This window comes from Mirounga angustirostris, unplaced genomic scaffold, assembly GCF_029215605.1.
Source record: "Mirounga angustirostris isolate CCGP_5_RB_7025 unplaced genomic scaffold, mMirAng1.0.hap1 SCAF_16, whole genome shotgun sequence".
In the NCBI taxonomy this organism is placed as follows: Eukaryota; Metazoa; Chordata; class Mammalia; order Carnivora; family Phocidae; genus Mirounga; species Mirounga angustirostris.
In genome coordinates, this window is record NW_026991724.1 from 52,057,494 (window position 1) to 52,070,245 (window position 12,752).

General features: G+C 53.1%; 1 protein-coding gene across 3 annotated transcripts in view; it reads left to right on the forward strand.

Annotated features, from left to right (window-relative positions):
* Window positions 1-12,581, forward strand: part of CRX (cone-rod homeobox) — a 41,062-nt gene extending 28,481 nt beyond the window's left edge. Inside the window, exons 1-5 of one of the 3 annotated variants that reach the window (XM_064581709.1) lie at window positions 2,007-2,361; window positions 6,937-7,126; window positions 9,971-10,105; window positions 10,898-11,049; window positions 11,932-12,581. In XM_064581709.1, coding sequence (XP_064437779.1) covers window positions 7,066-7,126; window positions 9,971-10,105; window positions 10,898-11,049; window positions 11,932-12,579 — 996 coding nt within the window. In that variant the 5' untranslated portion in view covers window positions 2,007-2,361; window positions 6,937-7,065 and the 3' untranslated portion in view covers window positions 12,580-12,581. Of the gene's footprint in view, window positions 1-2,006; window positions 2,362-6,936; window positions 7,127-9,970; window positions 10,106-10,539; window positions 11,050-11,931 lie in introns of those variants that run through there. The other 2 variants (XM_064581706.1, XM_064581708.1) reach the window with 2 other exon arrangements.
* The last annotated feature ends 171 nt before the right edge of the window (window positions 12,582-12,752 follow it).

Genomic DNA, 12,752 nt, shown 5'->3' on the forward strand with positions numbered 1-12,752 from the left:
GCGAGGGAGCTAGGGAGCTACGGGGTGCAGGCCCCCCACAGTCTAACCCACTCCCTTCTGCTGCAGTTGAGGACTTGAAAAACACGGAGATTCTTTCCTCTCTACATCTCTCCCGGCATTCAATCATTGAACAAATGAATATTGATTTCCTCTTTATAGTTCTCCTCTCTCTCCCTTTGTCTCCCAGCTGTTTGATCTCCCCCAGTGTCTGTCACACCCTCCCGCTCCCCCCCCCCCCGCCCCCGGCTGCCCCAGGACCCTGTCTCCTGCGGGGCCTCGTGACCTCTGGTCTCCTCTGGGCTCCTTTCCTGCACTTGGCTAGTTTGGGGACAGGAAGAGGCCTGCGGGACAGAAGGGGACTGAGTGGTTAGAGGACAGATGGCACAGAACTGGGCACAGAATGCATTTTCTTCGAGTGGTGGCCCGAGTTGAGGCTTTGATCTTCCCACGTTGAGCTGAGGCTCCCGCGCTTGGGGGGACAGGGGGCGGGGCTGAGGGGCGGGGCTTCCGCTGCCGGGGGGCGGGGCCTCCAGCTGCAATCCTTCCCTGCTCCCAGCGGTGCAGGTGGTGAGAGCAGGTTACACCGGGGATAGTGGTATTTCTCTCATCCTCTTTTTTTTTTTTTTTAATTGAGGCACGATTTACATGGATAAAATGCACCCCTTTTAAATGATCAGTTTGATGCATTTTGACAAACTGGAGCTTTCATGTCATCGCAGTGCCTCTGGAGAGACACAATATTGCACTGCCCGGAGTTTCCCTCAGTCCACTTTGCAGTCCGTACCCCCTCGCCACTCCAGGTCTTATCATCGTGACCCTTTTGGTGGGCGTGTTGTGGCATGCCATTGTGGTTTTAATTTGTGTCTCCCTGATGACAAATAATGTTGAGTATTGTGTGTGTTTGGCTCATCGGCTATCAGGATGTCTTTTTTTTTTTTAAGATTTTATTTATTTGACAGTGAGAGATACAGCGAGAGAGGGAACACAAGCAGGGTGAGTGGGAGAGGGAGAAGCAGGCACCCCGCGGAGCAGGGAGCCCGATGCGGGGCTCGATCCCAGGACCCCGGGATCATGACCTGAGCCGAAGGCAGACGCTTAACGACTGAGCCACCCAGGCGCCCCTATCAGGATGTCTTTTATGAAGTGTTTCTTCCAGTGGTTTGATTATTGAGTTGAAGGAGTCTTCTGTATTCTGGATATAAGGTCTATACCAGCTATAAGTTCTGCAAATGCTTTCTAACAGACCGTGCCTAGCATTTTCTTGTACTTAAGGGTATTTTTTGAAGAGTAGCATTTTCTAGTTTTGATCACATTTAATTTATTTTTTTTAAAGATTTTTATTTATTTATTTATTTATTTGACAGAGAGAGCGAGAGCAGGAACACAAGCAGGGGGAGTGGGAGAGGGAGAAGCAGGTTTCCCGCCGAGCAGGGAGCCCAATGCGGGGCTCAATCCCAGGACCCTGGAATCATGACCTGAGCCGAAGGCAGATGCTTAACAACTGAGCCACCCAGGTGCCCCGATCACATCTAATTTATTGATTTTCTATTTCATGGTGATTGCCTTCTGTGTCCTGTTTAAGAGACTTTTGCTTATCCCGTGGTCAAGAAGAATATGTCTGTTTTTTGTTTTTCCCCACCTCTAGGAGCATTATAGTTTTGCTTTTTCACATTTAGGACTGTGATTTCTCTCAAATTAATTTTTGTGTATTGTGATTGAGGTTCTTTCTTTTATTTTTTCTTATGTGGATATTCCATTGTTCAAACATGATGTATTGAAGACTTCCCTGTTGACTTGCTTTGGCATTTTTGTCAAAAAATCAATTAATCATAAAGTTTTTGACCAATTTCTGGGCACCTGGGTGGCTCACTGGTTAAGCGACTGCCTTCGGCTCAGGTCATGATCCTGGAGTCCCAGGATCGAGTCCCGCATCGGGCTCCCTGCTCGCCAGGGAGTCTGCTTCTCCCTCTGACCTTCTTCCGGCTCATGCTCTCTGTCTCTCATTCTCTCTCTCAAATAAATAAATAAAATCTTAAAAAAAAGTTTTTGACCAATTTCTGAACTGTGTATTCTGTCCCATTGATTGATTTGCTTGTCCTTATGCAATATCGCGCTTTTTTTTTTTTAAAGATTTTATTTATTTATTTGACAGAGACAGAGCGAGAGAAGGAACACAAGCAGAGGGAGTGGGAGAGGGAGAAGCAGGCTTCCCGTTGAGCAGGGAGCCCGATGCGGGGCTCGATCCCAGGACCCTGGGATCATGACCTGAGCCGAAGGCAGACGCTTAACGACTGAGCCACCCAGGCGCCCGATATCGCACTGTCTTGATTACTGTAGCATTGCAGTAAATCTTGAAGTCAGGTAATATAAGTTTCCAGCTTTTTTTTAAAGATTGTTTTGATATTCTAGATTCTTTAAATTTTCATAGAGATTTTTGAATCGGGTTGTCGGGTTTCTACAAAAACACACTTTTGAGAGGTTTTGGTTGGGATTGCAGTGACTAACGATTCGTCTGAGAATAACTGACATATCTTAACAATATGGAGTCTCCCAATCCCTGGTTTATTTCACTCTTGACTTGGGTCTCCTTTAACGTCTCCCAGCAGAGCTTTGATGTTTGTAGAGGGACAATTAGCTGAAAGAAGAGATGACAGGAGTTAGGGATGGATTGGCTGTGGGACGAGTGTGAGGAAAAAGGGAGTGGGCAAGGCTAAATGACAAAATCTCCTCTTGAGTCTCTAGGTGGAGATGAGAAAGAAAATGACTTCTCCTGGGGGGATCCAGCTCAGAAGAAGGGCCTAAATGTGGACTCAACTGTCCCCCAGGGTCATGTGCATGACCTTCTGAGACCCACCTCTGCACACCCTCCCACCCTGGGGGGGCCCTGACAGGCAGATGGGTGCACAGTCCCAGGAGGAAGTGATGTGGAGAAGTTGATACTTTTCTTCCACGGGGCCGTAAGGACCCTCTCTCGCTCTCCCTGCTCAGCCTCCTTTCCTTCCCTGCTCTGGTGGGCCAGGACGGTCTGTTAACAGCACTGGATTGTCCCATCAGTAGCCTCCTGACTGGTCACTGAGGGTCAGACAGCCCCTCCCTCTCTCCCTGTCACCCCTGGTTCTTCAAGCTAATGAGACCTGCCCTGATTCCCGAGCCAGGCTGCTGGCCTTAATCCCCCCCTGGCAGGGGGTTCGTGCGGGTGGAGAAAGAAAGAGCCCCTTATGATGAGACACAATGACCCAGCCACAAGGCAGGATTACCACCATCACACGCGTGTATGTACGTGTGCGAGGATGTGTGTGCGTGCGTGTGCATGATCGGGTGTATGGTGAAATAGAACAGACCTAGGGAGGGAGATGGAGACAAGGACAATCACAAGTACAGAGTGAGAGAGGCTACCAAGATAGGGAAAAAGCAGAATTGGAGGGAAAGTCGGGAGAAAGAAATCGAGAATCAGAGAATCAAATGAGGTGTTGGCAAAAAAGAGAGAGAAACAGGACCAGAGCTTGGAACTTGGGAGGTTGGATAAAGAAGCACAGAGGTACAGGGGGTACGCTGGAGTTGCAGGGACAGGTGGACAGACAGGGAGACAGGGACAGAGAGACACAGGTGCCCAAAGCAAAACAGAGACAGAGTCGCAGGGAGAGAAAGGGAATGAGAGATCCGAGAACAAGAGACCAAGGCAGAAATGCAAGGAAATCAATCAAGACAGGGACGGAGGGGCACAGAGTTGGAGAACGAGGTGGGGGGCACACATGTGAAGTAGCAGGAATGGCATAGCCGGGGGCCCAAGGGAGAGAGAAACTGAGGCACAGAGATCCCAAACAAAGACCAGTAGAGCAAGTAGGAGAGGCTGATGTCCGTTAGAGACAGAAAGTTTGGAGACCAGAGTGATAGAGGCCGAGGCCAACAGAGAGAAAAGGGGAAACTGAGCCAGAAGCCACAAACAATGGGGCCAGACAGGTTTGAATAAGTCGGCAGACAGAATGCTGGGGAGAGAAGGGGTGACCCAGGAGGGGAGGCAGAAAGCCCTGCACCCCTTATTTTTCAAATGATCTCTCAGCAACACCCAGCATTTCTCTCCTTCCTCTTTGATGGGATGCCAAATCGGGAGGGACACCAGTTGGACCTCAGGAAGAACTTCCCTGAAGAGTGGGGGCTCCTGGTCACAGGCAGGAGCTGGGGCTTCCTGTCCCCATCAGGCCTAATTGCCAAGATGTCTTGGGGAGGAGAGGGGGGATTAGGCAGACGGGTGCCCCTCCCCCTCCCAGCCAATGTCACCTCCTGGCATCCAGTCAAGTCCCCCACCCGGGGCCAGGATTACCCTCTGAGATCCAGGCCACTGCAAATGACATCACTCCCAGCCAGGGCTTAAAATCGCCCCATGTGAAGGGACCTGTTTCCTTCAGCCTCTGCCACCTGCCAGGAGAGCCCCGTCCCCCTGTTTCTGAAGGTGAGTGTCTGCAGGAGTGGCAGAGGGGACGGAGGGAGGAGGAGTGAGAGAGGGGAGACTCAATTCTCAGTTCTCAGGGGCCGAGAGGAAGGGATGTGTGATGTTTGCTGCAGGGTCCTCTAGGGAATGGCGTTTCCATCCTGGTGTCTGAGATGCGGGGTGCCTGTGAGCACAGCAGGAGGGAGTGAGGGTGGACAGGGCATGGGGGAATGCCTGGGGTGCCTAGTTATTTGTTGAGTAACTGCTGAATGACAGGAATAGAATGCAAAAACCACTGGCCTGCAGCAGGAGGGAGGAAGGGTAGACTCTGAGGTGGCCCGATGGGGCCGGGAATGCCGAGATTCTCAGCTCACATGCTGGTGGAGTGATTGCCTGGGGGCCTCCCTACTCTAGAGACTCCTGCTTCCCCAAGTCCCATCTGGATCAGGAGGATGTATAGTTCAGCTCCTTGTCCCACCGGATGGTGGAGCTCATGGGGGCAGTGCAGACAAGGCAAAGGAGGACCTTGAACGTGGCTGATCTGGGGGAGTCTTGCCAGGGCTGATGTGGGGCCCCCTGAGTCTGGGCTTAAAGCCTGCCTTTTACTCACTGTGTGGCCTTGGGCCATTCACGTGACCTCCCTAAGCCTCAGTTTCCTAGTCTGCTAAAGTGGTGACAATGACAAGTTGCCATGAAGAGCCACTGGGACCCCATGTCACAGGCCTGGCCTGCAGTAAGCCCAGGAGAGGGAGCTGGCTTCATCCTGCTTTGGGGGGATCGGGGGCACAGTTGGGGGTCGAGAGCAGGGGACTCTACTCTCTGAGCCTCGGGTTCCTCCTCTGTGAAGCGAGGATCATAGTAGAACCTACCTTGGAGGAAGTTTTATCGGGATGATTGTTCCCTGAGATCTTGTTCTCGAGGCGCAGTTGGGGGATCATGACTGGAGGTCCTTATGGTTGTCAGCTGCCTGACTGAGGGTGGGTACCTTCCTCTGTGCCCTTCAGGCTCGGTTTCCCCACCTCTAGAATGGGATCATCTCCTTGACTACCCACAAGGTGGGTGCGAGCCTTCAGGCCTTCCCTGTCAGAGCACCTGCTCAGGTGGGAGCCTGGACGCAGTGGCTGCTGAACCTCAGAAGCCCCAAGCGCCAGCCTCGGCTTCCACGGGTTGAGCCCCAGGGCAGGGAGAGTGGTCTTCCTCAGCCCACCTTTGGGACAATGAAGCATCATTGCCTTGAACTTCACCCACGGGATGATTACAGGGTTGCTGTCAGGCTGACTGTAAATTCTCAACAAAAGGTAGACATCCTAACTCTTGCTGTCTGTGCTTCTTGGGATGGGACACCAAAGCCTGTGTAGAGTGGGCAAGTCCCGAGGCCGTGACCTCACTAGCTGTCTCATCTTGTTGCCAGAGAAAAATTTCAGTGGATGTCCGACATTATTTTTATTATTCTTTGTGGACGTCTTGTCCACAAAGCCCTTGTGGGTTGTCTGAGGAAGCCGGCAAATGCTCAATCCTGGAGGTCATTGTCATGACCAGCTGCTTGGTCTTGGGTGAGCACCTTCCTCACCCTAGGCTCAGATTCCCTGTCTGTAGGGTGGATCACCCCAGTGCAGAATGCTGGGCTCTCCTGGAAGGCCAACCGCTTAGCCTGGTAAACCCGGCACAGAGTCGATGGGGAAGACAATGAACGTGGATGCTCTCGTTCCAGGCTCTGCACCTGGTCCCTAGCAGGGCAGTGCCACACGTCTCCCTGTTTCTGCACCTTCCAGAAGCTCCCTTGGAGAAGAGGGAGAGGACAGAGGGAACCCAGGCTGGGTGCCGGGAGAACAGCCTTCAGGAGCCTCCAACCCAGGGTTGGAATCCCGGGTCCCCACAGTCTGTGTGTGACCCTGGGCAAGTAATGGTGCCTGAGCCTGAAGACATTCCCATCTGTGAAATGGGAGCATAACAGGAATGCCGAGTCTGCCTCCCAAGGCTCTGTTGACATAAGGGCGTCCTGCATAGAGAAGGCTTGCATGTGAGTTAGCCCTAGCCGTGTAACGAGCCACACTAAAACTTAGCTGCTTAAAACAACAAACACTTATGGTCTCATACAGTGTCTGAGGGACAGGGATCCGGGGCGGCTCCACTGGATGATTCGGGCTCAGGTCTCCTCGCGCTGTTGTATGTAGTCCAATGTCAACCAGGGCTGAGTCCTTGGAGGGGTTGCCTGATGCTTTGGAACTGACCTTCCACGGGGGGCTTGGTCCCATGGCTGTTGGCGGGACACCTCAGTTCCTGGCCCCCTGGATGCACCCCCCCCACGATCCCAACCGGCTGCCCCCAGAGCAGCGCCAGCCTTGGAGGTCACCCTGTCATTTATGCAGTGCCGAATGGGGGGCCTATGACAGCCCTGCTCCATGGGAGGGGAGAACACAAGGGGGTGACTACCAGGGGAAAGATTATTGGGGGCTTCCTAGAACGCCCATCAGGTCTTCGGATTTAAAGCGGCTTTTTGCTTTTAGTGTAACCACCAGCACTGAGCTTCCCCATGACCTTCCTGGCCAGGCCCTACATCATCTGATTCGCTCTCCACCTGGATCGCTCTGCTCCAGTCACATTGGGCACCTGGTTTCCTCCTCCAACGAGACAAAATGATCCCAGCCTCTGGGCTTTGCAGCTGCTGTTCCCTCTGCCTGGAGGCATCTTCCCACGGTGACTGAGCCCATCGCTTTTCGGCCCCAGGGTCCCATCCTCGCAGAGAGACCTTCCCTGACCATCCGTCTAGATGAGCTGTCTTACCCTCGCCCCAAACCCCGTCACTATCCCGTTACCCCATTTCATTTTCCCAGAGGTTCAATCCCATGAGAGCAGTGATGCTGTGTGCCTCATTTCTTGCTACATCCCCACCTCCTACAGCAAGGTGGAATCTCAAACATTTTTCTTGGAGGGGCAGTAGGACCCCAGTTTATGATAAATATAACACCATCCCCCAAGTGAGGGATGAGAAGGAGAGGCTAGTGGGAGCAGGAGGGGGGAAGGAGCTAAAGCAAAGGTCTTCTGTTTTCTACTTTTACTTATTTCTGAAATAGTGGTGTGTGTTTGAGAGAGAGACAGATAGACAGACAGAGACAGAGAGAGAGAGACAGAAAGAGGGAGAGAGAGAAATCCAGGTTAGCGCATAGGATGGCTCCCCAGGGAAGTTATGCTTGAACTGGAGCACGCAGGAAGAGAAGGGGTTAGCTATGACAGGGACTGGACAAGAGGCATTCCTGGCCCAGGGAACAGCTTATGCACACACCCAGAGAGGCTGGGAGGCTCCCCGAGGCCATCTTAGTGGGGGCGATAGGGAGCCCCGGAAAGACTCTCATGGTTTTTTGTTTTGTTTAGATTTTATTGTTGCTTTTGTTTTTGAAAAGCTTATATGTCCATACAGTGACAGAGCAGTCCAAACTATAAAAACAAGACTTGGATATAGGACACCTCTCCAGAGGGCCTCACTTCTAGTGGTATCCTCTGTCCTTCCTGGAAATTTTCTGTGCATATATATATATATATATATATATATATATATACGCTACACGCTAACCTGGATTTCTCTCTCTCCCGCTTTCTGTCTCTGTCTGTCTCTCTGTGTCAAATAAATAAATAAAATCTTCAAAAAAAGTGTAATTTTAACAAAAAGAATTAAAAAAAAAAAGATTTTACTTGACAGGGAGAGCATGAGCAGGGAGAGCGGCAGAGGGAGAGGGAGAAGCAGACTTCCCGCCTAGCAGGGAGCCCAATGTGGGGCTGGATCCCAGGACCCTGAGATCATGACCTGAGCTGAAGGCAGAGACTTAACCGACTGAGCCACCCAGGCGTCCCTAATTTTAACAAAATTGGAAAACCTGACTCTCAGACACATACAAAATAAGCCCTGATCAAATACTATTTCGGTTATTAAATGAGGAAACCAGCCATTTCAAAGGGGGAAAGTCAAGGAACAGGGGCTAATACGGTTCTTCAGGGAACGTGCAGAAAACAGAAAGGAAACTGGGCAACAGGGCAGCAAATCCTCTGTAACCTTGAGGTCATCCTTTCTGCGGAGACAAATCACTTGCCACCAAACTTCTTGCAAGTTACCCTTTACCTTATCAGAGTCCGGAGGCTGATCCATAGCAAATAGTAACCCGAATAGAGATCGGGTCCCTTAGAAAATGAAATAACCCTTGGGCTGGGAGGGGTTCTGTTAAACAGGCTCCCAGGATGATCTAGAAACGACACACCATCTCCTCTTATTGCCAAGCGTAGGATCATTTCTGTAAAAATCAGTTCGCGGCGGCCTTATACTTTTTAGTGACTTGATGGAATTCCCTTGAATGCATGTGACATCATCTACTTGCATAATTTACTTACCACCTCCCCTTTGGTGGACATAGAGGCTGCTTCCACATTTTGTCGACTGTACGCGCGCGCATTGGAAATCCTCGTGCAAAGCCTGTGCAAACATCCGCTTGCAAACGGCGAGGGGCGCCCCCTGCTGCTCGCTGCGCGGCCCTGACCGTGGCGTCAGGTGCTGATACGCACCTTGCATTTACCCGCCCAGCCACCTAAAGATGTAAATGCTGTTTGCATTCCCATTTTCCCTCGAGGGGACGGAGGCGCCCCGAAGGCAAATTGCCCCGGGGAAGGGGGGTGGGGAGAGGAAAGAGGGCATTTCACTTTGATCAGTGCTTCCAGTTTATTCCGATGCATGGATGATGCTCGCTCCTCGCCGCTCCCGACCGGACACGGGAACGCCTGCTTCTCCGCACCCAGGCTGGCTCTGGGGCTAACGGACCTCTTTTATCTTTTTTTTTTTTTAATTTTTATTGTTATGTTAATCACCATACATTATATCATTAGTTTTTTTTTAATATTTTATTTATTTATTAAAAAATAAAAGAGAGAATGAGAGAGAGCACATGAGAGGGGGGAGGGTCAGAGGGAGAAGCAGGCTCCCCACCCCCCCGAGCAGGGAGCCCGATGCGGGACTCGATCCCGGGACTCCAGGATCGTGACCTGAGCCAAAGGCAGTCGCTTAACCGACTGAGCCACCCAGGCGCCCTATATCATTAGTTCTTGATGTTGACCTCTTTTATCTTTGCCCACCTGATGGGTCCCACGTGGTCGTGGAAGATCATCCTTCACTCGTTTGCATGCTACTCTGCCACCCCAGTTTGTCCGGGACTCTTCCCGTGTTTGTGGGGGACATGCCCGCATCTCTAGAAACCGCCCTGTCCCAAGCAGATCGGGACAGCGGGTCACCCTGCTGTCCGTGATTCTGTGCGAGGCTGGACATCTTTTCTGGGGCCTAGGATTCGCATTACAGTGTCAGCTGCTCTTGCAGATGGGGTCTCGGGGGAGCTTTGCCCACTTTAAGCAGAAGGCCATTTCATAGGCGTGGAAACTGAGGCACAGAGAGATAGGTGCCCAAGGTCACACACCTAAGAAGAGCCTGAAGCAGGACTTGGACCTGGGCTGCCGGGCACCACGCCGTACCTGGGGAGTGTCTGAGCGCCCCTTCCTCTCTTGCAGGCCCACAGACCTGGGCCGCGGTGTCCCCGAAGATCATGATGGCGTATATGAACCCGGGGCCCCACTACTCGGTCAACGCCTTGGCCCTGAGTGGTCCCAGCGTGGATCTGATGCACCAAGCTGTGTCCTATCCAAGTGAGTACCATCCTTCTCCTGACCCCCCAAGCTCTCGGGGGCCCCTCGGGGTCCCTTATTCTCAGGAAGAAGCTGGGAACTTACTGGGGTGATATTGGAGTCACACACCCGCTGTATGTAGTCCTTTGCAATCTGCCAAACACTTCTGCACGTCACTGAGGGGTGCAGGAAAGCGTAGGGGTGTTCATAGCAATTTAGGAAGTGGTTCCTTTTAGCTGGACCTGTCTCCCTTCTACACCAGAAGGCGTTGATGGGCGCCTGGGTGGCTCAGATGGTTAAGCATCTGCCTTCGGCTCAGGTCATGATCTCAGGGTCCCGGAATCGAGTCCCGCATCGGGCTCCCTGCTCCTTGGGAGCCTGCTTCTCCCTCTGCCTTTCTCTCTCGCTCTGTCTCTCATGAATTAAAAAAAAAAAAAAAAAAAATCTTAAAAAAAAAGAAAAAGAAGGTGTTGAGTACTCTCAATGGCATGTTTCAACTGAACATGTCTTTGTGCGTAAGAAATTTTAAAAAGGGGATAAAAACCAAACTCATACACCTGCTTACAGGGCTAAGGCCAGTTCTCGGGGTGAGGCATGAGACCCAAGATGACGGGCCAAGAGGGGCCCCATTTCCCAGGGGAGACAGAGTGAGGTCTACAAGGTCAGGGAGTAGGTGCACCCTTCTTTTGGGAAGATGCACCCCCAGAAAGGGCTTCTCGGCATCCCGCTGGACATCAGGGCTTCCCGCCCGCGGACAAAGAGACTGGGAGGTCCGGGTCTCCGGATGGTCCCGTTGTCCTGTCCCTGCCTTAGGCGCCCCGAGAAAGCAGCGGCGGGAGCGGACCACCTTCACCCGGAGCCAGCTGGAGGAACTGGAGGCCCTGTTTGCCAAGACTCAGTACCCAGATGTGTATGCTCGAGAGGAGGTGGCTCTGAAGATCAACCTGCCTGAGTCCAGGGTTCAGGTGGGGTGCTCAGGGCCCTGGGCCCCTTCCTGCCCGTCCTGGGACCCAGAGTGAAGGGAGGGGGAGTAGTCATAGAGTAACGTAGAGACATAACAAAGTCATGTATAGCCCTCGTAATGCTTCACCCCCATTACTGCCCCGTACCCCTCCTCCCACCCTCTTTGCCAGCCACACCTGCCGGTTCTTACCTAACACGCCGGCCAAGCACACTCTGGCCCCAGGCCCTTTGCACTCTCTGTTCCTTCTACCTGGAAGGTTTATTCCCCATCACTTTGCTCAAGTCTTTGCTTATTGACCAATCAGGTCACCGTGTCCGTCAATGGGACCTAGACGGACCCTCGCATTTAAAGTCACAATGTCCCCTGACGCCCTACCCTGCTGCCCCCTCCTCCCGCTCCCGCTGGTTCTTCCAAAGTATCGATCACCTTCTAAAATACTATGCAATGTACTCACTGTTGATTTCTAACCTGTCGCTCTCAACAAGAATGTCGGCTCCACGGAGGCATCCCCAAGGTCGTAGTTCGTGCGTGTGTCTTAATTGATTGCTGGCTAAGTGTGCAAACGTGCGTGTGTATGACTGTCAGTGTGATCGGATGGATGCACGTGCGTGTGCGCACGATTGTACGCACGACTGCATGTGTGATTATTTGTATGTACGTATGATTGTGCGTGTGTGTGTGTATAATTGCGGATGTGAATGATGGGATGGATGGGTGGATAGATGGTCGGATGGACGGACTGGGTGCCCCAGGACCGACTGCAAGGCGGGGAGCTGTGACTCGGGCATGCTTCACCAATTAACACCATCATTCCAGGGCAGCGTGGGGGCTCTCCGGGGCCCCCTCCCCACTCACGCATGCCATCTCCCCCTCGCCCCCCCAGGTTTGGTTCAAGAACCGCAGAGCTAAATGTCGCCAACAACGCCAGCAGCACAAACAGCAGCTGCAGCCCCCGGGCGCGCAGACCAAGGCTCGTCCTGCCAAGAGGAAGGCAGGCCTGTCGCCGAGATCCTCCTCCGACATCTGTCCGGACCCCCTGGGCATCTCAGACTCCTACAGCCCCCCTCTACCCGGCCCCTCAGGCTCCCCCACTGCGGCTGTGGCCACCGTGTCCATCTGGAGCCCGGCCTCAGAGTCCCCCTTGCCAGAGGCCCAGCGGGCGGGGCTGGTGGCCTCGGGGCCTCCTTTGACCTCCGCGCCCTACGCCATGACCTACGCCCCCGCTTCTGCTTTCTGCTCTTCCCCCTCAGCCTATGGGTCTCCGAGCTCCTATTTCAGTGGCCTGGATCCCTATCTTTCCCCCATGGTGCCCCAGTTGGGGGGCCCGGCTCTCAGCCCCCTTTCCGGCCCATCCGTGGGGCCCTCCCTGGCCCAGTCCCCCACCTCCCTGTCGGGCCAGAGCTATGGCACATACAGCCCTGTGGACAGCTTGGAATTCAAGGACCCCACAGGCACCTGGAAGTTCACCTACAACCCCATGGATCCTCTGGACTACAAGGATCAGAGTGCCTGGAAGTTTCAGATCTTGTAGAGGATACTCTTCTGCGTCTCGTCTCAACCTGCCCCGGGACGGGCCTCCCTGGGAAAGCCTCGGAGCTGGCTTTCCCTCCAAAGGCTGTGGCTTTTCTCACCACAGTCCCTCCCACCCCACCCCAGGGACTCTTTGCTTTCTGGCGGGTAGTGGGGGGGTCTGGGGGGGCGGCT